Here is a 27198-nt window from a genome sequence, read left to right on the forward strand (position 1 = left end):
AGAGGCATTTCAACATTGTAGAAACAGAACATGCCAAAGCTAGAAAAGGTGGGACCGTGGTCATCTGGGGAATCCCAGAGAGCTGAAGTGGGTCCCCAGGTGGGCCAGATTTGGGCCAGATCTACATCAAGCAGAACAGAACACTTTGAAAATGGTTTGAAAACAGTATATGGAATGTGTCCAGGGTGAATACTGTTACAAACCATTATAAAGCAGTAGTGGACATCCTGTCTTGGACAGCAACTCTGAGGGTTTGCACACTTGTTTTATTCTTGGTGTTACTAGCTCAATTAATGTGGGCATTGTTCATTTATTTATTTATTTATTTATTTATTTATTTATTTATTTATTACATTTATATCTCACCTTTTCTCCTCCAAGGAACCCAAGGTGGTGTACATAAACCTCCTCCTCCTCTGCATTGTATCCTCACAACAACAACTCTGTGAGGTAAGTTGGGCTGAGAGTCTGTGACTGGCTCAAAGTCACCCAGTGAGCTTCCATGGCCAAGTGGGGAATAGAACCAGATCTCCCAACTCCCTGTCCAACGCTCTAACCACTACACCACGCTGGTGGTCAAAAAGCCAATTTGTTTGTTTATTTAAAATTATCTTTAGGCCACCTTTATGGGACCACTGGGTCCAATCCAGTTGCCTCTCCCCAGTCTATCATTTTGGTTTTGGATATTTGGGTGTCACAGGACCACACATGATGTTATCCGTTGATGCAGATGGCCCATTGCAAATCTTTCACTAGGTCAGACTTTCAGATCCCCTGACGCCAGCTCAAATGAAACACTGTGCTCTTCACTCCTTCGATTGCTGGTCATCAAGTCAAGCGTATGTCAGTTGTGTGATGTGCACGTGTTAACCAGCCTGCAGTGCATCTTTGTGTTGGATGAGTCAAGGAGCAGAATGTCAACTCAGGATTTGTCTGATGTGCATCATCCAGGAGGCCTCTTAGGACATCTTAGGATGAATGCATCCTTGAGTGTGTTCCCCCACCCCAACAGGCTAATAGTTTGTCAGGTTAGAAGAGTTCACCACACCAGGATGGTGATATACACAATCCAACATGCGAGCCCGACCCCGAGTGCCATGTTGGCCAAGATCAGTGCTAGTCTGGAGTATTTCAGGGCAGCAGTGATGTTTCCAATGTAGTTGGCATCTTGGGTCTAGGCAGAAAGAGAAAAAAGGCATGGATCAATGGGGGGAAAATGCAACAGGACACTTCATACAAAGGAGCTCCGAATCCATTCTGGGTTTCAATCAGAACCAACCAGGACTCTAAAGGAGCTACCCAAAGTGCTTAACCATATTCCCAAAATAGGTTCAGCACCTTGGGTAGCTCCTTTAGAGTTCTGGCTGGTTCTGATTGAAACCCGGAATGGATTCACAGCCTCTACTGGGTGGGCTGTTGTGTTGGCTAACAAATAATCATTTTGTCTGCTCCTGGAACCTAGCTGGATGGGTTTTTTATTTATTTTTTATTCATTACATTTATATTTTCCCTTTTTCCCTCCAAGGAACCCAAGGTAGCATACATAATTCTCCTCCTCTTCTTCATTTTATCCTCACAACAACAACCCTGTGAGGTAGGCTGGGCTAAGAGTCTTTGACTGGCCCAAAGTCACTCAGTGGGTTTCCATGGCTGAGTGGAGACTAGAATCCAGATCTCCTGATTCCCAGTCCAACACTGTAGCCACTACACCATACTGGGCTGTATACACTGGGAAAAGCTCAATGGTCAGTTTGGATAGTCTTCTGGGTTCCTGCAGACCCACACCTGACCATTGATCACAACTTTCCTTTACCCACTTGCTTATTATTTCTTCATCCAGCTAGACATGCCTCAAGCAGACTGTAATCTTCCCATCTCCCTTGCCTCATACATGGTTTACATTGGTTTAAATGGAGAAAGAAGAAGAAGGAATAAAGGAGAAGGGGAAGGAGGTGGAGAAATGAGAACGATAACTAAGAAATGAGATGGAAGTATAAAGATTGATCTCTTCTGGCAGGCCTACCCAGTCAAATTTTAAGAAGTCTGGCTGTTATTGGTTTTATATGTTTTAATCAGTTTATGTATTTTATAATATTTTTGTATTCTATGCTGTTTCCCGCCTCGATCTAGAGGGAGAGGCAGGTAAGAAATAAATTTATTATTATTATTAAGGAAGGAGCGAGGGAGGAAGAAAATGTACCCAGTTAGAAAGATGGATGTATACTGGGGTAGGCAAGATAAAGACTACTGCCCTTGCTGCTCCATATATATATATATATATATATATATATATATACACACACACACACATCTGGAGGGGCCACTTGGACCCTTTTTGATCTTTTTAGTGCTCTGTAGCTACTATATTACACCAAAAGCATCAAAATTAGCTTGCATAAAAGCTGATTTTGACTCTTTTGTTGCTCTGTATCTGCTCCGGACACCATTTTTAATTTTTTTAAATGCTGTTTTTGGTGCCATAGTGGTGGGAGAAGGTGGAGCCCATAGTGGGGGAAGACCTCCCCAATCTTCCCACTCCTGATATATACAGTAAAAAGAAAAGAAAATTAGACTGCATTTCACAGGAACAAGGTGGGTCCCAAGTCTTAAAATTTGGAGCGCTTCTGGGCTAAATAGTTGTGCTTGGGGAAATAGTTCTGACCCACCTTCCCCCTGTTTCCAGTGTCACAGATATTCACAGCTTTGGGCTACATTAGACGGCATTTCTCCCCTGAACCAGCCGATGGCATGAAAACTGGCAAGAACGTATCTGCCCTAGAAGGCTTAGAGAACAAATCAGTTGGGAAGTTAGACAAGGGCTCTATTGTCTCACTCAAACAAAAACAGCAATGGATACAGCTTAGACCAGTGTCACCTTGTGAAAATGATATAATGACACTATTCACACATCTCTCCCTCTTCCTCTATTCCAAGGAACAAAACGTTTAATAAATCATCATTGCTGAAACATTTGATGATTTAGATGATCGGCCACCCCTCTTTGTGGCACCCTATCCCTTTCTCATTCTCCACCCCCCTACGTACTTCCCTCCCTACCTTTACCCCCTCTTTCTAAAAATGCTCACAACTCTGCCCACTGAGCAAAACTTGCCTGCCATTTCTCCTCTTACCTGACCTACTTCATATTATACTCCTGTATAATATTGCCAGGATTCGATCATTTTTGTCTGTCTCTTCTGACAAGATGCTTGTTCATGCAATGGTTATTTCTCGGTTGGACTACTGCAACCTTCTTCTCTCTGGCCTTCCTTCTTCTCACATCAGTCCGTTGGTTTCTGTCCACCACTCTGCCGCTAAGATCATCTTCTTGGCTCGCCGCTCTGACCATGTTACTCCACTTCTGAAATCTCTTCATTGGCTTCCAATTCACTTCAGAATCCAATATAAACTTCTCCTGTTGACCTTCAAAGCTTTTCACGGTCTAGCTCCTTCCTATCTCTCCTCTCTCATCTCACACTATTGCCCCGCTCGTGCTCTTCGCTCCTCTGATGCCATGTTTCTCGCCTGCCCAAGGGTCTCTACTTCCCTTGCTCGGCTTCGTCCATTTTCTTCTGCTGCCCCTTACACCTGGAACGCTCTTCCAGAACATCTGAGATCCACAAGTTCAATCACAGCTTTTAAAGCTCAGCTAAAAACTTTTCTTTTTCCTAAAGCTTTTAAAACTTGATGCTGTTTGGACTAGGGGTGTGCACGGACCCCCCGCTCCGCTTCACTTGCAGATCCGCCATTTTTCGGATCGGGCCGCTCCGCCCCACCCCCGCTCCGCCCCCTTCCGCTCCGCTCCGCCCGGAGCTCCGGATCCGGATCCGGAGCTCCGTTTCCCCCCCCCCATAGGCTTGCATTGAAAGCTAAAAAATTATACAACTTTTTTTCTGTGAAAGTTAGAAACCTCATGTTTGGCACCATGACACCTCATGGGGATATACACACGCATGCCAAGTTTCAAAGCAATCCCATCATCCCCTGATTTTTGGCGAATTTTTGAAAATCGGGCACCCCACACACAACATCCCTGCGAGGTGGGCAGGGGAGGAGGGAGGGAAGGCAGGCAGGCATGCAGCTGGCATTTCTGGGGGCATAAGGAAGTGAGCCAAGGATAAGCCAGTAATGCATATAAAATGGAATAAATCAATCAATAAACAAAGGAGGGGTGGAATTAAAAGCAGCAGTGTTGCTCAATAAACAACAAGAAGAACTTTTTTTAAAAGGCTATATCTGTCTTTTACCAGCAATAGGGGGACGTGCCCGGGGGAGGGGGAAGTAGCTGCCAGTTCAAGACACTGACAGCCACAGCTCCGAGAAGAAGTAAAACGCTCACTTCGACTCAGAACAGGCATTGCTCCACCACTGAAAAGTGACCATTCACTTCAACTCATGAGAGGCATTGCTCCACCGTTTTACTCTCTTTGGAAGGCTCTATGGCCTTCCAGTGCAGGAGAGAGTGGGGGCACGTCCACGATGAGATGCCCTAGGGGAGCTCATCCCCTTGCACCACATCGATTCAGTTGTTCACCAAGGTTAGGGTGGGGAGCAGTGCTGTGTTTCTATCTCTTATTCTTGGCTTAGTATATGATTTCAGGTTGTGTTTGTGCATTTGGTGGGGCTACTGTGTTAAAAAACATGGGGAAAAGCCCGTTCAGATGAAGAAAGAGAAGTTTCCCAGAATCCCAAGTTACCTGTTTTGCCTATGCCCTCCTCCAACTTTGGGATCATCATGACCGGGAGCTGACTCTGCCCCTCAGCCCTTTGAAAAAGGTATTTTTCCCGCCGATTTTTTAAAAACTTCTAGCCCGCGACCCGTACGATGCAGAAAGTTGAGAGTGGTCTCAAAATGACCCCCATCCACGACTCTCTGTGCACAAGAATTTTCAGAACGATAGCTTAACCCCCCCCCCAGTTATCCCCGATTCTTTCCCTCAATGCAATCCTATGGGCGAAAAGCCGAAACGCAGTTTGAGCCGCGCGGTTGACCCGATTTTTAAAAAAATATTGCACGTGAACCACAGCACGCAGAAAGTTGAGAGTGGTCTCAAAATGACCCCCATCCACGACTCTCTGTGCACAAGAACTTTCAGAACGATAGCTGAAACCCCCCCCCCAGTTATCCCCGATTCTTTCCCTCAATGCAATCCTATGGGCGAAAAGCCGAAACGCAGTTTGAGCCGCGCGGTTGACCCGATTTTTAAAAAAATATTGCACGTGAACCACAGCACGCAGAGAGGTGAGAGTGGTCTCAAAATGACCCCCATCCACGACTCTCTGAGCACAAGAATTTCCAGAGCGATAGCTTCAAAAACAAAATAGTTATGCGCGATTATTTGCCGCAATGCAATCCTATGGCGAAATGTTTTCAAGATGGCGACCGGAGCGCTCCGCCTGAACTCGGAGCTCCGAAAAATGGTCGCTTCTCTTCGCCTTGCTTCTAGGGGGTCCACGGTCCGCTCCTACTCCGCCTCTGGGTAAGGCGGAGCAGGCCAATCCGCTACTGCTTCTACGCTCCTAATCGGAGCGGAGCACATCCCTAGTTTGGACTTTATACTGTTAGTTTTACCCTACCCTGTGCCTGTTTACCCTACCCAGTGCCTGTTTGCATTCTCTTCCCCTCCTTATCGCTTTACTATGATTTTAATAGAATGTAAGCCTATGCGGCAGGGTCTTGCTATTTACTGTTTTACTCTGTACAGCACCATGTACATAGATGGTGCTATATAAATAAATAAATAAATAAATAATAATAATAATAATAATAATGGAGGGGAGGAAGAGGGTGCCTTCCTTCCTTCCTTCACTGGCACTTCTGCCCCACCTACGCCATCTCGACCCTTTGTGTAGGGACGTGATGTTTGAGTACAGCCCATGCATGTAAAATCCAATAGGGGTAGGCCCAAATCATACTGCCGATTCACCGTTTTGATTTGGTAAATGGACTGCGCAATTTAAGCCTATGCTTTTTGGCCTTTGTGCGTGGAGGCCATATTCTGAAGTGACATCCTCTGTGGAGCTGCAGGGTCATCAGAGACAGGATAGTTGCTTGTGGAAGGTGTGGGAGATGCATTCCCCCCTCCTATCCCCATGATGAGCTAGAACAGAGGAGATGTATAGTCCAGTCTGACCTCTTCTCTCTCTTTTCCTCTCTCTCAACATGTCTGTGTATGCAGACATCTGTGAAGTGAGAGCTTACCAGTCTCTGTGTGGCAAGATGGATGTCTCTAACATTTCCTCGGGTGCAAAACCGGCTCCTGATCAAAAGATGCAAGGAAGGGGTACAATTCTCCTTGCCGCTTGACAGGATATTCCAGATGTCTTTTTTTTTTTTTTAGCTAAGTGGTGGCAGGCATGATTTAGCAGGTAAGGTATTCCTCGGTCAATGTCCCTGTGACTGATTCATCCAGATCCTGGCTTGCAGCAAATGCCACCTCCCCACCCTGCTCAAACCTCAGCAAGACAAGACAGAAGTAATATCCAGAGCAATGCTTGGATTCCAGAGTTCAGCGATGGCATGTCATAGCTCAGATAAAGCATTGACGTGGCTTCCGATCCGTGAACGCGGCTGCTGCCATAAATCCATAAGACCCTTTCTTGTTTCTGCTGCAACAGACTTAAACACTGTCTGGGAACTAACACAAGCCTCCGCAAGTCACTTATCTTGGTCTCTGTGCAACCACCACCCATGTTGTGCTTTATTATTCTTTCCCCCTAATACTTGCCCAGACCCTTTAGGAGTGAAGTCCTCAATCCACACCTCTGTGCGTCACGCTAGCACCTGAATTATTGGAGGTGGGCATGTGGAAAGGGTTCTTGATGAAATGCAGAAATTCTGACCCTCCTCAGTATGAACCAAATCATTACCCAGTCTGCCCAGCCTTATAAGAAGGGTTCATTGGGGGCAAGGGGGGAGGAAGCCATCACAAAACATGAGGATCAGGCACCCTCTGCCCCTGTTATTCTAACACTACCACTTCCCCCACCCCCACATACCTGTATAGAGTAAACCAAGGCAGCGATTCCCAGAGGTAGGCAACAGCAAAGCATGGTGAAGATGGAGTAGGGCACATAATCAGGTACATTGGTGGGCTGGACAGGTGAGATGAAGATGGCCTGTGAAGGTTGCAGGACAGGACCTTGGCTGGATTCTGCTCCAGGTGGGCCATAATGAGGTTGGTGTTCAGGTGGTATAGGGGGAGCTGTCCCATAGTACATAGGGAGTGGTGGCCCAGGAGGAGGTATCAAGGGATCTGGTTCTTCATAGGGCTGGATTTCGGAGTAGGGAGGTGGATTCCGAGTGGGAGGTTCATTGCCTTCGATCTTCTCGTAGTTTGGGTTGTCCATAACGCAGGTCTGCTCTCCTCCCTTCTCCCGTCTTTGAAGTTCTGCAAATGCCGTCTGTCCTCCTTGCTCAGTTCTCCATGTTCCTCCTTTTTGTCCACACTGATCAGCTGTGGGATGTCCTGCTCTTTCACCTTCAGTTCTTTCCCCACCTTTTGCCTTCCTCCTGCCGTGGTACCCAGCTGATCGCTCTGACTCTTCTTTTGGCTGGATGCGTGCCTTACAAAACAGCCCACTCTGCTCTGCTCCTCTGATTAAGGGATTCTTAAGTATTGCTCTGGCTCTTGAACAAAACCACCGTGCATCACATCTGAGAAAAAATAGTGAGTGGGTAGCACGGGGAATTAGGCGATCAATAATCCAGGCAAACAGATTGATAATGGATGTGGGAACTCTGGTAAAGTTCTTGCTGTGGGGCTAGATGGACGCATATGCCCACAGCATACCCACCACCATTTCAGAGCCGAAAACCGGGACATGGTTCTAACACAGAGGTGAACTGCACCCATTATCTCTGACTATTGGGCAAGCTGGCTGGGGCTGGTGGAAGATGAAGTGCAAAAGCAATTGGAGGGCCAACAGTTGCCCACCTCTGTTCTAACACCTTAGATGGATACTTTTGTAGAGTTAAAAATCCTGACAGGAGAAGTTAATGGGTCAAGTTGCCAAGTACCTTCCATTTGTTAGAGAGATTGGCTGATTAGTGCAATGTTAGCTGTTACCTCCTGAATGGCTAGGAGATACTTGAAAGGAGGACACCTGTCTCTCTCTCTTTCTCTCTCTGGCCTTAGCTAGACTTACCTGCTAGCCCACGACGGAGGAGGGAAGATCTTGCATTGTGTTTATTGCGAGATCCCTCCTTTGTTTACATGCGACGTGTGATGACCTCAGAAGGAGAGGTGTTGCGCTCACCATTTTTTAAAATTAAAAGGCCAGCAGCGCATGAAAGCTCATGTGCAAAAGGTAAGTAATTTTTAAAATGTAAATGATTTTCCCCACTCCCCCCACCCTACCCTCGATGTGCACAGAGCTCCTGAGGAAAGCTGTGTCCCATGTGCGGAGCCAGGTCAACCCGTGATGCCTGGCCACACGTTCCGCAGTCTGGGGCTCAGGCCGAGACTGTGGAAAACCCGGGGCTAGAGGGGAGGGATCATTCTTCCCTGATCCCGGGATCCCCTGTGCATCATGTGGATGCACAGGGACGATCCTGGGGATCACCCCAGGATTTTGGCCCATCTAGCTATGGCCTCTCTCTCTCTCCCTCCCTCCCTCTCTCTCTCTCTAAGCTCCATCACACCGGGGGTTAACACGCTCCCTACCTTTGCTTCTCTATCCGTGTTTCATTCCTCAGTTACTTCCTCTTTCAAAAGAGGAAGTACACAATGAGCATGAGGCCCATTGAGTCTGCTGTTCTAATAGCGCTGCTTCTCCTCCACACATCAGGAGAGACCAGCGATTCTGAATTTTAAAAAAACATTGGACTTAATGAGGTTTTTTTTTTTTTTTTGGTTGCACAAGGAAGGCCAGAAGGGGCAGAAGACGCGTGGGAGGCAGATGACGTCATGTGAGGGACCTGAGCAAACTCCATGAGTGCCCAGTAATGAGCGTGCAATAAAACATTTGTCAGATGGAGCTTTTTGTCTCTGTGTCCCCCACCCCTGCCAGTTGGAGTTATTGTAATTTAAATTTCACTGAACTAGGGTGACCAACTGTCAGGATTTCCCTGGATTTGTCCTGGTTTTTGTGCTTTCCATAGTGTCAGGGGGGATTTTCTATAATTTTCAATAATGTCCTGGAATGACACACCTTCCCCTTTAAGGCTGCCATTAGCATGGCAGGAGGGAGTGACATGCTTTCTTGAGGCACATCATTCCCCCACCCCGAGCTCCAATTGAGGTCTTAAAGGGGAAAGCGGGTCATTCGTGGACATTATAGAAAAGGCCCCAATTGGAGTGGATGGTGGTGGTGCAGAATGAAATCCTTTCCCCTCCTCCACTCCAATCGGGTTCTTTAAGGTGGCGGGGGAATAACATACTTTCTGCAGGACTCAGAAAGCTGCTTCCCCACACACACACTAGGTGTCCTCTTTTTTGGTTTCCCAAATATGGTCACCCTATGTGAACAAAACAAAGTTTGAGGTGCTAGTTGTCTCCCCAATGATGTGATATCCCTAACAACCTCCAGATGTGGTGGACATCAACTCCCACCTGTCCCATCTAGCATGGCCAAGAGGAATGCTGGGAGTTGTAGTATAAAACATCTGGAGGGCACCAGGTTGGGGAAGGGTGGTTTAAGCAGTGTGCCTCCTGCTAGGTTCGACCCATTTGTTTGTAAACAGATGCAAATACTTTGCAGAGCTCACCCCTCCTCCACATTAAGGGACTGTTAGAGAAGCAAAGAGAGGCTGAATTCCAAGTTAGTGTAGAATTACAGAAGTACTGGAGTGAATAAAGATGCTTTGCACAATCAATATGTGTCAGGGCCCATTTATAGCCTCTTGTTTCAGTTCGCTCTAATAAGTTCCTTACGGCACACCAGCTGAAGGTTCTTCTCTCTTGGCATTCATTTCTATTTATTAAAGCCATTCCCCATATGAAAACATGGAGCATAGGGTGATAAAGATATAGAACAAGGGTTTCTATGAGCCATTGTTGACACCCAGGACCACAATGCAGGGGCCCACTGCCAACCTCTGGTACCAAGCTCAGGTCATCCATTTGCATAGTTCCCCCCCCCCAACAAACCACTCTCCCCACAGTGTTACATCCACTGCTGATGGTCCTGCATTCTGGGAAAATAGAGATGGTGGCCACCTAGCCCTGAATTGAGCCAGAGGAACTGCTCATCTCTAATGGAGAGTGCCCCAGCACCGTTACATTTGACACATTTGACAGTGTGGTGGTGCTTGATAGGAATTATAGGGTGGCCAGGTGTCCTACTTTGCAGGGGACAATCCTTGATTTGAAGAGCTGTTGGAGCACAGTTCTTTATTTCAAGACATCCTGCATTTGATGGGTAGTCCAGTCCATGTCCTGTTTAAAAAGGAGGGAGAGCAGGAAGGGCCTTAAAGTTTCCTTTCAGCAGGGATAGCAGACTGAGCGGGCATAATGGCCACCTGGTCAGCCTTCCCCAATATGGTAAGCTGTATGGTATTTCTATTTAAATTATAGTTATTATTTCTATATTTGCCCTCTTTTTTGGGTAATGCATTTTCTCTTTTTGGTGATGCCTAAGTGGCCACCCTAGATAAGTCACAGCCCTACTGGGCCCTGCTGCCATGTGTAGGCCTTGGCAGCTGCTCAAGGATGTTGAGTGCAGATATCTGCCCTGCTTGGAATTGCCTGGTCATGCTTTTCCTCCTGCTTATTGTCATTGCATGTTCAAGCATTCTCAGAAGACGAGCTGGAGCCCCCAGGGACCCAGGGACCCAGGGCACCCCAGAATGGGTACAATCAATCAATCAATCAATCAATCAAATTTATTATGGCAAACAGCCAGCATGACCAGAATGGGTACTGCCACAAGACTAGCAGGTGCCTGAGCCCTCAAGGGTGTTGGTTGCAGGTCCATCCCTGTCAGGAGGAGGTGATTCTGCCTCTGAGGCAGAGGCTGAGCATCACCTTGGCCCCCAGGAGCATCATCGCCTCAAGCAACAGGCCAGTAGGGTCCCTGTGAGAAGGAGTGCTCACTTGCAGAGAAGGACTCTTCAAGAGGAAGTGACTCCTCAGGAATTGGGCTCTGAACAGGGAGCTGTGATTACTGCAGCTGAACTCTGGGTGGGGCTTAGGAGGCTTTGGGGTTAAATGCCATCACTGTAGACCTAGCCAGTGTTGGAACAAACTGTTCTTTTAGCTCCTGTATCTTTACCTATGATTGATGCTCCATGTTACTGAACTTTGGACTCCCTATCAACTTTGCCTCTGGACTACATAACGTATCAGACCTGCGTTTGACCTCTGCCTGTTGTTTGGATTGCTCCTGTCTAGCCTGAACCCCACTGGATAGAAACATGTACCTTTGAACATTTGTTGGCTTCATTGCATTGCTTCTGTATTAGCCCTGCACTCAAAGTCTGCTGCATTCAAAGCAGGACAAGGAGTGAAATTTCTCTCTTTCTGTACAACCTTGCCATGTCTCCTTGGGTCTCTCCCATATAGAGACACCCTCCCCATCAGAGACTTCTCTCACCCAGGTCCTTCCAGTTGTGTACGGGCTACAACTCCCATCACCCATAGCCAGCTGGCTCAGGATGATGGGAGTTGTAAACCACACACATCTGGAGGGCTCCGGTAGGTATAGACGAAGGCAGCCCTAACACAAGGCTTCCATTTTGCTAGTTGAACTTTAAACACAAAAAGCATTTTGAGGCACAAGGTATTTCCACAATCTTTAATGATGCTGATGGCTTCTCTTCACTCAATAACATTGGAAAGCCATCTTCATTCCATGTATCGAGCAAAATATGCACAATTCATTAAATACACAGCTTGTAGTTCGATGTTATGGGGGCCATCTTATATTACGGTTTTATAGATTGGGCTATCATCTGATGGCAGTCATTTATTAGCTCATGTTCATTTGACATTGTCTACAATATAGCTGGTTCTATGCCTTAGTCTTACATTTTATAGGGTTTGGTTTACTGTGAGGCTAAATTTGTTTCCAATCAGCTGCCACAAGCAACGAAATGATGCTAAAACTGAAACATTCAACTCACTTTCAACATGGCCACAAAACATTTATGGGGATAGTTCTGGTGAAAATCCAAGGAATGTTCCTATTTTATGTTGTTAAGAAATGGTACACTGGTGCTTCAAGACTAATCTCTTGTTAATTGTGTTCAGTTAACAGCAGCGAAAAGGCAGAACTGGATTAATTTGATTCGTTGGTTCACCTGTTTTTGAAAAGCAGTCACAATTAAAACAAACATTAAATAATTTGTGGTTGTGATGAAATGGCTGGTGGTGATTGGCTGGTTATTTATTTATTTATTTATTTATTTTATTACATTTATATACCGCCCCACAGCCGAAGCTCTCTGGGCGGTTTACAACAATTAAAAATAGTAAACATTAAAAGTATACAAAAATTAAAAAAAACATAAAAACAGTATAAAACAACAGTATCCATTTAAAAACAACAATTCTGGGGTCCATTAAAAACAAACTTAATGTTGTTAAATGCTGTTAAAATGCCTGGGAGAAGAGAAAAGTCTTGACCTGGCGCCGAAAAGATAACAAAGTTGGCGCCAGGCGAGCCTCATTGGGGTGATCATTCCACAGTCGGGGGGCAAAAGATGATCCCAATGATCACCGAGGGACATGGGAGCCCATTGGAAGGCTTGGGTAGCAATTTAGGGTAAGAAACTAGGGGTGTTATACCTTTGTTTTCATCTGTGACGTGTTGGAGAATATGGGCAGCAGACCAAGGCCATAGCTAGACCTAAGGTTTATCCCTGGATCGTCCAGGGGTCAAACCTGTTCATCTAGGTGACACACAGGGGATCCAGTGCTCAGGCAGGGGCGAACCCTGGATGATCCAAGGATAAACCTTAGGTCTAGCTGTGGCCCAAGGGAAGTTGGGAATCCTAGATAATTCAGACTGAAAAGAAAGAGATCCAGGTGAATAAGAGGTAGAGGAGAAGGCCAGAAGAAAGCCTATACCAGAGTTGATAATCTAGAATATACAATACGAAAGGTACTGTATCTGGGTAAGAGAATGGGCAGAAGGTGTAAATACACCTGGAAAGTGGTACTACACCCATCTCATGATTCTAAGGCAGCCTTGCTCAAACTGGTGCCTTTTCAATGTACTGGGGCATGCTGGATGTTTTAGTTCAACCCAACTGGAGGGCAGCAGTTGGGGAAAGCTGTTCTAAGGGAATGGTTGATGATGTTTTGTCCTTGGTAATACTGGAGCCATTGATTGGGGCATTGACCCACCATCAAATGGGCCAATAGTTGACAGGTGACCATTGGTGCCTATCTGTTTGCCTGTCCTCATTCTATTGTTTTGGTTTGGGATGTTTGTGTATGGGGGAGCCGGATCACACACGAGGTTCATCAATTAATGTGGATGGGCAACTGTAAATCTATGGGGAGATGCAACTTTTGGATCATTTGACGTCCCCTCAAGTGCATTGGCTTGCAGTTGATGCATTCTGTTTCTGGGCGTCAAGTCAAGTGTGCAGAAATCACAAGGCATATATGCTCATGTGAACGTGCCCTTGTTGGAACGATTCCAAGAGTGTGACCTCAAACCGGGACTTCTCTTGCTTGTGCGTCGTTGGGTTGGGGTGAGTGGTCAGGTGGGGACTTCCGATTCAGATACGAACATCGTGTCAGTGCTGTGCATTCTCAGGGCTCATTTGGAGGCTTGTAGATTGTCTGTTGAGAACTGATCACCAAAAAGACAATGTACAGAATCAACAAGCCGAGACCCACTCCGAGTGCAGTATGGGCCAAGAGGAGCGCCAGCCTTGAGCTTCGCCGGGCAGTAACACTGTTTCCAACGCGGTTGGCTTCTTGCGTCTGGAGATAAAAAGATAAGTCATGGATTGGTGTGTGTGTGAGGGGGAGGGAAATGCAACTGGAGATCGTCTCTGGCATGCGGAAGTGGCTTGTCTACTATGTTGGCCAACAAGGCCTTCTTTTGTCTTGGGCTATCAGGCACTTACCAGTAATCAAGTGTGCTGAGACTGAAACCCAGCAGAGCAGAGCAGTGCTCATGCTTTGATCTGTATGTTCTGGATGAGCCTCAATTTGGATGGGGCTCTGGTTGTTGTTTTTGCGGACACAGATCTGTCCAAAAACTGGAGATTCCTTTGTTAGCAATTTGCCCACCCCAGACATGCGGAATGGGGGACTATCTATGAAATATGTCAGGCTTTCAAAAATGTCCCATCTGTTTCCCTTTAGCGTGTTACACAACTCTTTTGTTTGCTTGTAATGGACTAAGGAGTTACAGCTTGTGAGTTAACCATCAACTTAGCCAACTGTCATATCCTCTTCTCCCTGCAACCATCACTGACTTCTGCTGTATTGTTCATTCCCTTTCGTTGGAACGAATTTCAGTTGTTGAGGCCTGAGGATGTGTAAAAGGTGATTGACCAAGTCTGAGGCACCTACCTCTGTGCTTGACCACTGGCTTTTGTGACTTTTCACAACTAATAATAAAGGGGGGGTATTCAGTTAGTTCCAGGACATTTTAATTTCCTCCTTGAGAGAGGGAGTGGTGCCAGCCTCTTTAAAGTAGGCTGTAATTAGGCCACTCCTGAAAAAGCCTATCCTTGACTCAGATAACATTAACAACTATAGGTCAGTAGCCGACATCGCCTTCCTGGGCTAGGTGCTTGAGTGGGTGGTTGCCAATCAGTTTCAATCACTCTTGAATGCTGCTACAAGCTTGCAAACGTGAGCTAATGGGTGTGTGTGTAAAAGGGTGTTCTCAGGGTGGGGAAGGGAGGAGACTGGGGATATTGAAATACAAGTTATTCCCAGTGGTCTGCAGCCTTCTTTCTTCTCCAAAGCTACTGCTAGATGGGCAAAATTGCCCATCTAGCTAAAATGAAGAGTGGGAGGCATGAGGTGTGTCCTGCTCTGTGTTGGATACTCATAAGCCTCTGCATCCGGAGGCTTACAAGTACCCAGGTCAGATCACATTGGATGCAACCTAAGGGTGCAATCCTATGCATGTTTAGGCAGAAAAAAGGCCCTACATCTCCCAGCATTCTCCAGCCAGCCGTTTTGGCCGGGAAATGTTGGGAACTGAAGAACTTTTTTCTTTCTCAACAAGCATTGGATTGCCTCCAAAACTTTTTTTTTTTAACAGAAAGTCTAAAAGACCAGGGAAACTAAAATGGTATCCCCGTCCTTGTATCAGCACTGGTTTCTGCACCTTTCACACTGGGACATGATAACACCAACTACTCAAAATAGTCTGTTCTTAAATGCCCATGCTACCATCCATTGTCCCACTTGTTCCAGGGTGGATGGCCAATAAAACATAAACATTCCTTGGCGGATGGACAAGGATTAGCAATTTAACAGATTCTGTTAAGGAGAGAATGGGAATAAAGTGAAGATCAAGCTAAGGCCACAGCTAGACCTAAGGTTTATCCTGGGCTCATCCAGGATTCGCCCCTGCCTGAGCACTGGATCCCCTGTGTGTCACCTAGATGAACAGGTTTGACCCCTGGACGATCCAGGGATAAACCTTAGGTGTAGCTGTGGCCTAAGTTTGTTGGTGAATGCAATGTTATTTATTGGCCTGAACTTTTTTCTTTTTTCTCTTAATATGAATAACTTCAAAGCAGGGATCATATCTGTTAGACCTAATCCTACATCCACCCTCTTCCTAGTTTCAGTCCCGATAACGTCTATAACTAGAGCTGGGCAAAAATATCTCCTCAGCTGGGTTGGCAATCTGGTCACCATTTTTTGTCCTCCACAATGCCCCACAGTGCTCTCTCTCTCTCTCTCTCTCTCTCTCTCTCTCTCTCTCTCTCTCTGTGAAATGGAGAATATGGAGAATATTTTGAGAAAATTCTGCCTTCTATTTCTGGGCTGGGGTTTGAGAAAAAGAAAGATCTCAGAGGCTTTCTCAGAAAAATGCCTCAAGAAATTTCGGCTCAGCTTCAGATTTAACTGACAAACTCCAGCTGCTGCTTCCTCCACATTCCACCATTCAGTAGCCTCCCTCTTCCATTATCTGCACATTCCAGCCTTCAACCATCCCATCCTCCCATCCCGTCCCACTCCAGAACACAACACCTAGTATCTTGCTCTCCCTGCAAACACTAGGCACTTTGTACTCCCCTGTTCTTCCCTGTACTTCCCTGTAACACTTGTAAGGTGGACAGGTGACCTGCTTTATGGAGGACAGTCCTCTATTTGAAGAGCTCTATCTATTTGAAGGTGTGCTCTATCTGATGGGTTGTCAAAGGACCCTAAGAAGGGAGAACAGCAGGAGCGTTGAAATTGCCCATCCACAGTTAGCACCTGAACAGCAGACTGAGAAGACACACCCATCACCTAGGCCGGATCTACACCTTGTGTCAAATCATTACGATCCCATCTTGGTAATGCTATATCCCTTTTGAGCATTCATACTTCGTGGGATGCACAGTGAGATTTAAGAACATAAGAAGAGCCCTGCTGGATCAGACCATGGGTCCATCTAGTCAAGCACTCTGTTCACACAGTGGCCAACCAGCCATCAGCCAGGGATGAGCAAGCAGGACATGGTGCAACAGCACCCTCCCACCCATGTTCCCCAGCAACTGGTGCTCACAGCCTTACTGCCTCGAATACTGGAGACAGCACACAATCATCAGGGCTGGTAGCCACTGATAGCCTTCACCCCCAGGAATTTATCCAACCCCCTTTTAAAGCCATCCAAATTGCTGCCCATCACTACATCTTGTGGCAGTGAGTTCCATAATTTAACTCTGCACTGTGTGAAGAAGTACTTCCTTTTATTTGTCCTGGATCTCCCACCAATCAGCTTCATGGGATGACCCCGGGTTCTAGTATTTTGAGAGAGCGAGAAAAATGTCTCCCTATCCACATTCTCCACACCATGCATAATTTTGTTGCAGCATTTTGGATAATCCAGAGTAAAAAGCAGGAAATAAGATGATGGAAGCTATATATGGGATGTGTGACACACCCTTACAGCAGTAGTGTAGATCTCGCCTTGGTCAGTCTTCCCCACTAGGTTGAGCTGTATAGTATTTATTTTGCATGTATAGTTACTAGAACTAAATTTGCATTTATACCCACAAATTAGCAGGTGCAAACGTGATGCCAATTTGCGCCCTCTTCTTTGGTGATGCGCAAGTGGCCGCCATATCTGGATGTGCTGCCCTCCCCCCTCACCAGGAGCACACCACACTCATGCTTGAATCATGAGGGCAAAGCCTCATGAAGACAAAGTAATCTGTTCTTATGCTTCCTGTGGTTTTAAATTGTGTATATTTGTTTTTAATGTTCTGTGTTTTAATCTTTGTAAACTGTCCCGAGAGCTTCAGCTATGGGGCAGTATATAAATGCAATAATAATAATAATAATAATAATAATAATAATAATAATAATAATAAATGAAATCCAGAAATCCTGACTTACCCGCCTCTCTGCCTAATTTTAGCCATCTCATTCCACACTCTGTAATCTTTTAAACACAGCCACTAAGGGGGCGGTCAGAGAAGGTAACAGAGCCAGACCCCTCTGCACCCTAATATTCTAACACTGTGTCCAGTGAAGACTGGTGGCTCCAATGTCAGTGGAGTGGTGAATCCACTCTGGGTCTCACTCAGAACCAGTCAGGACTCTAAAGGAGCTATCCAAGGGTAGAGGACCTTGGATAGCTCCTTTAGAGTTCTGATTGGTTCTGATGGAAACCCGGAGCAGATTTGCTGCTCCACTGACATTGGAGCCACCAGCCTCCACTGACTGTATCACGCTCTTTCTCTCCCCCTCCTCATTCTCTCACACATACTCACCTGTACAGAGTAAACCAAAGCAGCAATGCCCAGAGGTAGGCAACAGCAAAGCATGGTAAAGATGGAGTAGGCCAGGTGATCAGGTTCATTGGTAGGCTGGACCCGTGTGATGACAATGGTCTGTGGTGGTTGAAGGACCGGTCCTTGGTTGAATCCTGCTCCAGGTGGGCTATAATAAGGCTGGTACTGGGGAGGTGCCCCATAGCCCTCAAGGGGTGCTGGCCCAGCCGGAGGTTTCATTGCATCAGGCTCTTCATAAGGAGGCAGATTCTGAGTGGCAGGTATGCTGTCTTTGATCTTCACATATTTGGGGTTGCTCATAGTGTAGGTCTGCTCTCCTTGTGGTTTTCCTCCTTGCAGTTCTGTGCGTACAGTTTCCTCCCCTTTCTCAGTTCTCCGTTTTCCTCTTTGACCACCCTGATTAGCTTCAGGGTGTCCTGTTTTCTCTCCTTGCTTGCACCTCTAGCCCCTTAACTGTCCTTCTCCAGTGGTCTCCGGCCAACCAGTCTGACTCTTCTGCTGGATGGATGCTTGCCTTTGCAGGGCGGGCTGCTCAGCTTCTCTGTTTAAAGGACTTGTAAATATTGCTTTAACCTTTGGATGGAAGAATGCTCACTGTGTCTCCCAACCCAAAAGAATAAGTGGGCAGAATAAAGAATTAGACAATGAATAACGCAGACTGACAGATTTGTACTCAGTGGTGGAACTCCAGAAAGGTTTTAATTTCTTTCTCCTCACTGTGGGGATGGACGGGGATGCCCCCCACCCCCACCCTCTACCTCATTGTAGCTGCCCTGCTAGAGATCTAATGGTTAAGTATTGATCTTCACATACTTGGGGTATGTCTGTTGGAGTATTTGGTTCAAAGTCTGTCTGTTGGAGTATTTGGTTCCCTCCATTTTGTATATCCCACCATTTTTCTCCAATGAACCCAAGGGGGTCCACAGGTTCCTTCTCCCCTCCATCCCATCCTCACAACAACCCTAGGAGGTAGGTTAGGCTGAGTGTCAGTGATTGGCCTAAAGTTATCTCAGTGAGCTCCATGGCTGAACGGGGACTAGAACCTAGATCTCCCACGTCCCAGTCTGAAGCACTAACCACTACACCACACTGGCCCCAACACCTTTGCTCAATGAGTGTATTTCTAAATAAATGCAAATACTATAAAACCCCTGAAGGAGGAACTGAACCCTGGTGAGGTTAGTCTGGTTCAGGATTTATTCAGGAACAAATCCATGCTAGCTGCTATGAATTACTGCCTTGTTATCAAGATGCTTGCAAGTTGACTGCTTTAGAATCCATTCTCCTCCCATTAGGTGAACTGGGCAGATAAGCGGAGCCCTTTGCCACAGGGGAAGCCACTCCTCAATCTCACTAACAAACTCAAATGGGAAAAACTGTTTATGTAACTGACTACAAAATAGATGTGAGCCCCAGTAAGCCTGAAGAGGCTGTAGCTCAATGGCATGGCACTTGCTCCATGTGTCAGATGTTTCAGGGGAAATTCGTTGCATCTCCAGGTACCACATGATGGGAAAGACCTCTGCCAGACACCCTGGGGAGTAGGTGCCAGTCAGAATAGAACAGGGATGCCCGGGGATCAAATCCGACCGTCTTGGGACCTCAGTGTGGTCCTTTGTGGTTCCTGCTTTATAACAGTTTATAACGGTATTGACGTATGTTGGGGCCCAGGCGGCATTCCATATACCATTTTCAATCCACTTTCATTGTGTTCTTTCCTGCTTGATGTAGATTGTGCCTAAGTCTTGTCAAGTGCAATTAGCTGCAATGGCTCAATGAAACCTCCATGATCAGAGGCAGCATACCATAGAAGGCCAGTTGCAATGCAGGCAATATTGGGGAAGAGTTGTTCCCTTCCTACGTTGTTGGCCAACTCTTCTAAATGTTTCTGACTGGCCACTTTTCTTTTGGGAAGAACATTCTGGGCTTGAAAGCCCTCTGATCTCATGAGAGCTGTTACGCAACTTGTTTCCCTGCCCCCGCCGAAATTCAGTGCAGTACCATCCATTCAGGGTCATCAACCTGCTGGCTAGTGCTACGTACATCCCCTACCCCCACTTGCTAATCATGATCTCCGGGTTAAAGTTAGAGGGCTGATGCTACAGAATCAAGAAAATGGAACCTGTCAAAAGTCTTCTTCTACTTGCAACATGGTGTAGTGGAGAGGGGCATTCAGGATTGAAGTGTGGGTTTTTTTTCACCCACAGGGACCATGACATCAACTGCTATCCAGCCCCATCAGGCTTTCCTTCGCTGCAATTCTCAAGGCAGTTCGGAGGAAATAGGTGTTCCCAGCAGATGTACTGTTGGGATCTTATTGCTGTTGTAATTTCAAGGATTTTGAAGTTGCTTTGTCTTGGATGGTCAGCTTTACAGAACACCTGATCCTGGTGGATATGAAACTGCTAGAAGTGACTTGTTGATATAGATAAAACCATTTTGGAGTTTCCTTAAGGGCATGACTATGGGGGAATCTCATGATGACTGGGGTCTCATCCACACCAAGCAAGATATTCCACTATGAAAGTGGTATGGAAGCGGTATATAAAAGGCAGGAGCCACACTACTGCTTTATAGCGGTATTGAAGTGCACTGACAACTGTTGGGGCCCATTGAGACATACCATATACCACTTTCATACTGCTATATGCTGCTTGGTGTGGCTCCTGCCTTTTATATACTGCTTTCATAGTGGAATATCCTGCTTGGTGTAGATGAGCCCTGGGTTTACACAACATGCTAACCCACATTCAGTGGTTGAATGTGGATTGTTGTTGAACCATGGACTATCACGTTGTCTGAACACAGGGCATTTTCTGTAGGGTGGCTTGTTAACCATGCAGTGTGGATTGTTAACCACCTTGAACAACCCAACAACAAACCATGTGTTCTCAAAGTGTTCATTCAAGAAAAATAAACCACACTGCATGGTTAACAAACCATCCTAAAGAAAATGCACTCTGATCTGACAACATGATAATCCACAGTTCAACAACAGTGTTTGGTTAGCGTGTTGTGTGAACCCATCTGATGAGTGCCTGCACTTTAAAATCTACCACTACACCACTGCTTCCAACATTAGTTTGATTATCCCTAATTTTAGATCTAATTGTTCTTTCATTGGCTTTTCATGAGGCATGACCTTGGAAGAACTATGATTGGATGTCCTATGCTTAACTTCCTTCACACGTTAATAGCAACCAGTGGGCTTACCAATTCAGATCTGGGTCAAAATGTTGGTGTATGGGGTTAACCCTTTCTGCCCTGCACCATTTCCCTGCTCTGAAATGCCCTCCTGGAGTTGCTATTTGCACTGTAGGGGGAAACATACAGACATGATAAAATATATTGGTTTTACCCTCTTTGTTTCAGATGCAATGTTTAAAGGAGAATGGAGGTACATAAAACCTTATATTCAAGCATACATGGTGTCTACTGATCACATTTTAATCAGTCTGTTAATCATATTGCTTGCATATGACCTTAGCAGCAATGGACACTGGAGAGCCAGTGTGATGTAATGGTTAGTGTGTTGGACTGGGAGTTGGGAGATCTCAGTTCTAGGGCCATTTAAACTCACTGGGTGACTTTGGGCCAATCACAAACTCTCAGCCCATCCTACCTCACAGGGTTGTTGTTGTGAGGATAAAAATGGAGAGGAGGAGGATTATGCACACCACCTTGGGTCCCTTGGAAGAAGAAATGCAATAAACAAACAAACAAATAATATATACTACTGCTCAGAAGCCAGGACTAGCATAAGTTCACAAAGCCATGGAAGGTCATAGGAAGAGGAACAAAGGCAGCTACAAGAACTAGACATTTGTTGACTTGGTAGTTAGAAAATAGTTGCAAAAGAGAAAGGGGGGAGGGAGAGAGAGCAGCATTTTACCTTAGAAGTCAAAAGAGCAGCCTGGGGGCTGTGAGGGTTACTGAAATTTTGGGGCAAACAAATGTCGTAGCAGGGCTAGATGGGAATAGGGTTTAATATCTTAGATATAGGAGCCAATCAGATTTCAGGACACACCAGGGGGAGGTTACTCCCGGCACGGCATTACCTCTGCTAACAGAAAGCTGCAACGGCTAACATATGTCTTGTTTTTCCTGTTCTAAGCAAATATCGCAGAGTCCCATGCTACCTATTCTTTACTTTTGACTTAATGCCTTTTAAAGCTGGGCAGAAAAACCAAGAAGCAGGATTTTCCTCTATGTGTTGATGTTTGTAGGGGCTTATTTAAAGCAATTGTCCTCGGCTATGGAATAAAAGCACAGTTAAAATCACACCCCATATACATTGGGTAAATATGAAATGCAAAGTTACCATTTACAGGGTGGATTTAAAATCTTAGTGTGGACTGAGGAGTTCAAGGATCTGAACGAACAAAGTCCTATGAGGAGGGACTGAAAGAACTGGGCATGTTTAGCCTGGAGAAGAGAAAATTGAGGGGAGACATGATAGCACTCTTCAAATACTTGAAAGGTTGTCACACAGAGGAGGGCCAGCATCTCTTCTCGATCCTCTCAGAGTGCAGGACACGGAAGAATGGGCTCAAGTTACAGGAAGCCAGATTCTGGCTGGACATCAGGAAAATCTTCCTTACTGTTAGAGCAGTATGACAATGGAACCAATGACCTAGGGAGGTTGTAGGCTCTCCCACAGTAGAGCCTTGAAGAGGCAGCTGGAGAGCCATCTGTCAGGTATGCTTTAAGGTGGATTCCTGCATTGAGCAGGGAGTTGGACTCAATGGCCGTAGAGGCCCCTTCCAACTCTGCTATTCTATGATTCTTTGATTCATGAATCCAGCATGCCTCAGCCAGCCAAGTGTCTGTGCACAGTGAACACCCCCAATCTGGTTTTGAGAGGCTGAGGTGGTGAAAGTGATGTTAAATGAAGAGACAAACAGGTTGGTGTGAACACAGCCTGTGTAATGTGTGAGACGTTGGCCAATCGAAACATGAATATAATGCAATTAGGGATGGATGAATTGGATATTATATATTTTTTCTGCATTTCTCATTTTTTGGCTCACCCTGAACTTTTGAGAATTTTTCCAATGTTAACTTGGATTTGACAATGTCAACTTGGATTTTTTTTTAAAGTTTGCATGAAAATTTGTACACATTTTTGTGTGCATTTCCCCTAATGCTCGCAGTTTTGAACTCAACTTTGCCAAATATACACTTTTCCCTACAAGCAGTTTCATGAATATATACATTTTTTATGTGCACTTCATCTAATATACACATTTTATATGCTTTTGCGATTGGAGAACTCCATAGCAAAATTTGGAGAAAAACTTGAATTTTGAAGGACAACTGAGTTTTGCTTCTTGTATTGATTCAAAAGTGCAAAATTACAATAATAATAATAATAATAATAATAATAATAATAATAATAATAATATTTCTCTTCCACCTTGAGGCTGTTATTTTTAACATCTTCGCCATAGTAAGGAATTGGGTATCAGATTTATTTCTTTATATTATTTCCTAAAACATTGATCCTGCTTTCATTTTCCAGTGTAGAAACCCAATATATATATATATATATATATATATATATATATATATTCAAATATATCACCATGAACGTATAATATATATTTATTTAGAATACTTACACCTCACTTTATTGACCCAAGAGGCTCTCAAAGCTGCTGACAAAAATTTCTTACAATACAGTCACGTTCAATGGTAGAACTTCAAGAAGAGAAATAATGGTGCCACATGGTGCCAAGATGACTTGCACAGTACTTCTTCCCCTGATCCTCAGTTTTCCTTGTTTTTTTCCCCTTTGTCCTCCACCAATTAGATAGTAGAGCCCACTGAATGAGTGGAGATGGACAGCCTCCATGATGGAGGGAGGTTGTTCCTTTCTGGCAGTTGGCAGTGAAAGAAAATAGCACCAAAGCATTGAAGGCAAAGCAAAGCAAAGCAAAGAGAAGGTGCATTCTGGGAAGGTGCAGAATTTGAAATTTATTGTAGGGGATAATAATGCCTTGCACCTATCAAGCCATGACTTCTTCAAGAGTGATTTATATTCTCTTCTTCAAGTTCATTCCCATAAATTCATCATTTGAAACTGCTCACTTCTCTTGGCATTCATTTTCAACAAGGCCACTAAAATTTTCACTAGGACAACCCTGGTAAATATCCAAGGAATGTCTCTATTTTTATGTTGCTTGTGACATGAATCATTCATTAAAGATTCGTCCCTAATACTTTGTTGTGTTCATTTAAACGTCAGTGCAGATTCAGAATTGGAATCATAATTTGGTTATTTTTAAGTAGCAGTCTACATTAGAATTAAGAGAGAGAGAGAGAGAGAGAGAGAGAGATGTTTATGATTTATAGTACCTGTATTGAAATGCAGGAAATAATTTTGTCATGGCAATGAAACTGTTGACGGTGTTCATTTAAGATGCCTCAATGATCGCAGAGGGACATGATAGGCGATTGGCTGAACTGCTTGGATCCTAGAGGGAATCAGGGCAAGCAGAATAGCCAATGGAAAATGGGCAGATGCCTGAGAAGGAACATTTCAACAGACCCTATTTAATGGACACACAGACCCAGTTTTCTGGTCCCTGGTACACCAAAGTCCTTATGTTTGTCCTTTTGGGCATCCCTTATTAAAATTTGGTTAGCATAGGTTGTTGGCATTATCATTCTTCATCTGCCTCCCTAGATGTGAAATCTTTGTGTGGAGGGATTGATTAATCTTTCTCCAAAGCACATCCATAAGAGCTCACATGCATGAATGCTTAAGTGCCCTGTCGTGGAGTGGGCAGCCTGCCATTTTTACGTCACGGAGATGAGATTCATTTTGAACCATTGGTCATAGACTCCAGGACCACAATGTTTTCCTAGCGTATCTCTTCACTGAAAGTACAACCACTGTCTTGGCATTGGGAACATGCAGGACAGACATTTCCAGACTAAAGGAGTAGCACAGGCCACAAATAGAGCAATGAATAATGGAGTTGGCATGGCTTGGGCACTGTTTCATGCTCTGAGAAAAGGAATGTTACAAGAATGGCCTCTGTGGTTTTTTTTTCCATCGGTGAAATGTTGGAGAGTATGGTAACAAACCAAGGGAGCCAAGGTAGGGAGACAGAGCAATCTAGAAGAACAAGAGGAAGAGAAGGGCAAAGGAGGGAATATGGAAGGGGCAAGAAAACTGGGCAAGAAAATGGATTTAGGAAAGAAATGCACCTAGAAGGAGATGACATGAACTTGTCTTATGATTTTAAGGACAATAGTGATATTTTCTCATTGGGCCATTAGATATGAGTATCGCTCCACCATCAAATGAGCCAATATTCCCTAGCTGAATCTTGATGCCCATCAATTGGCATGTCCCTGTTCTATTGTTTGAGTTTGAGATACTTATGTATCATAGAGCTGGGTCACACCTGGGGTTCATGACTTGATGGGGCTGGGTCCTCACAAACCTACCACTCGCTAGAACATTCAGAACACCGGATGTCACCTCATTTGCAATGTTTTGTTGTGTTCACACATTCTCTTTCTGGTCATCAAGCCAAGCATACAAAAATGATGTACATACAAGTGTGAACCAGCCTGCAGCACATGCCTTTATGGGATGATTCAAAGAGCATGGTGTCAGACCAGGACATCCCTGACTTGCACATAGGCGGGGGGATTTTTCCAATGTGAACATCTTGCGGAGTGCATTCTCAGGGGTGGTTTGGTGGCTTTAGGTTTTTCTAGAAATGAACATAAATCTTAAAGATGATATACAAAACCAAGACCACTATCCCCATCCCAAGTGCAGCGTGAGACAAGATGAGTGCGCGCGTAGAGTATTTCCGTGCAACTGTGCCATTCCCAGCATGGTTGGCTTTCTGAGTCTGTGAAGAAAGAGAGATCAGTGATGGATTAGTGGAGGAAAAATGCAACTGGAAAACATTTCTGGGATGCAGAAGACCGTGTTCCCTTGTCTTGGCTAACAAAGTATCTTTTTGTTTCAGACTGTCAGAGACTTACCACGTGGGCTGAGACTGGAATTTAGAAGAGCATAGCAATACTTGAGCCTTGGACGACATACTCTGATTGGGGATCAAACCATCCATTCAGTTTTTGCAGACATAGATCTGACTAGTGGTGGGATCTGTCCATAAGCAATTGGTATACAGTTCAGTCCAGGCATGCAGAATGGGGACTGTCCATAAAGTATTTCATACTTTCAAACTCCCGTTTTTGCTATTGATGGTCCCTTTACCCTTGTCACATTTTTCTTTACTTTGTGTTAAAAAAAGAGAGAGGGTGGGGGAGAGAACTGGAAAGCTGGAGGTGGAGGAGAGAGAAAGATAAATGAAACAGGTAAAGAGAGAAAGGCAAGGGTATGTATATTTTAGGCTGTTGGTTTGATGTGCATAGGCTCTATTCAAAGTTACATCTCTGTTCGGAGGAGCAGGGCTGTTCAGGTAAACCAGGAGCGAGTAGGGGCTCTCTCACTCCTCTCCAGATGATCAGCATCTTTGGTCACCTGCAACGCTATGCCAAGTAGAGAACCAGCCCCTGACCCACAGATGGTAAAAGGTGTCATGTTCTGGTTGGAGCAGGAGGCTTCAGGGTTCATTGCAAGGCACCAAGGACGTTGGAGCTCTGAGCGAACAAGTTGCTCTGACAAGTCTGAGCCCAGACTGGAGCTTTCCATGCTTCAGTCCAGAGGCCAACATCCAGATGTCACCCCTTCTCATGAAATGGAGGCCTTAAAGGAACAGGCCTCTGGCCTAGAGCATAGCACCCCCCATTTCTCTAAGAGCTCATGATGGGTGCGATGTTGGCATTGGTGTATTGGCTCTGTGGAATGTGGAGCTCTTGGAGAAGAGTGTGCTTGCCCAGTGCTGGAGTTTGGCTGAAGGTTCACAGATACCGATCCTCAGGAGCTCTGTGCCCATTGGGGGTGGGGGTAGGGAGCGGGGATTTTTTTTAAAAAAAAACCCTACCTTTTAGTGCACGAGCGCTTGTGCGCTGCTTCTGTTTAATTAAAAACAAACAAAATGGTGGGTGAAAAACCTCTCTCTCTGAGGTCGTTGCATGCCATGTGTAAACAGAGGGGGAGATCTCATGATAACAATATTACGAGATCCTCACCCCTCTGTCATGCTAGACCCATAGGTCTAGCTGAGGCCTATGTTTCCCCCCCACTGAGCTAAAGCCCCTCCCTGCAAGCAGGGAGTGATGGCCATGACACTACTTGAGCTGATCTTGGATATAATTTGTCATTGATTAATATTAGAAAGCATCCCAAGTCATAGAGAGTTAGCATGTATCACATATTTGATGGCAGATGGTGGTAT

At 45.3% G+C, this 27198-nt stretch overlaps 1 protein-coding gene and 1 long non-coding RNA gene across 2 annotated transcripts; both read right to left on the bottom strand.

Moving 5' to 3' along the window:
- Positions 1-864: 864 nt before the first annotated feature.
- On the bottom strand, positions 865-7560 carry LOC134408036 (proline-rich transmembrane protein 1-like). Its single transcript, XM_063140100.1, has 2 exons — positions 7000-7560; positions 865-1174 (listed from the first exon to the last, which is right to left on the bottom strand). The coding sequence occupies exons 1-2, from the start codon at positions 7348-7350 to the stop codon at positions 1040-1042; spliced, it is 486 nt and encodes a 161-aa protein (XP_062996170.1). The 5' UTR covers positions 7351-7560; the 3' UTR covers positions 865-1039.
- A 4161-nt stretch (positions 7561-11721) lies between these two features.
- LOC134408115 (uncharacterized) lies at positions 11722-18553 on the bottom strand. Its single transcript, XR_010026081.1, has 2 exons — positions 17849-18553; positions 11722-13877 (listed from the first exon to the last, which is right to left on the bottom strand). It is a non-coding gene; the product is annotated as an uncharacterized LOC134408115 (long non-coding RNA).
- Positions 18554-27198: the final 8645 nt, after the last annotated feature.

This window comes from Elgaria multicarinata, chromosome 13, assembly GCF_023053635.1.
Source record: "Elgaria multicarinata webbii isolate HBS135686 ecotype San Diego chromosome 13, rElgMul1.1.pri, whole genome shotgun sequence".
In the NCBI taxonomy this organism is placed as follows: domain Eukaryota; kingdom Metazoa; phylum Chordata; class Lepidosauria; order Squamata; family Anguidae; genus Elgaria; species Elgaria multicarinata.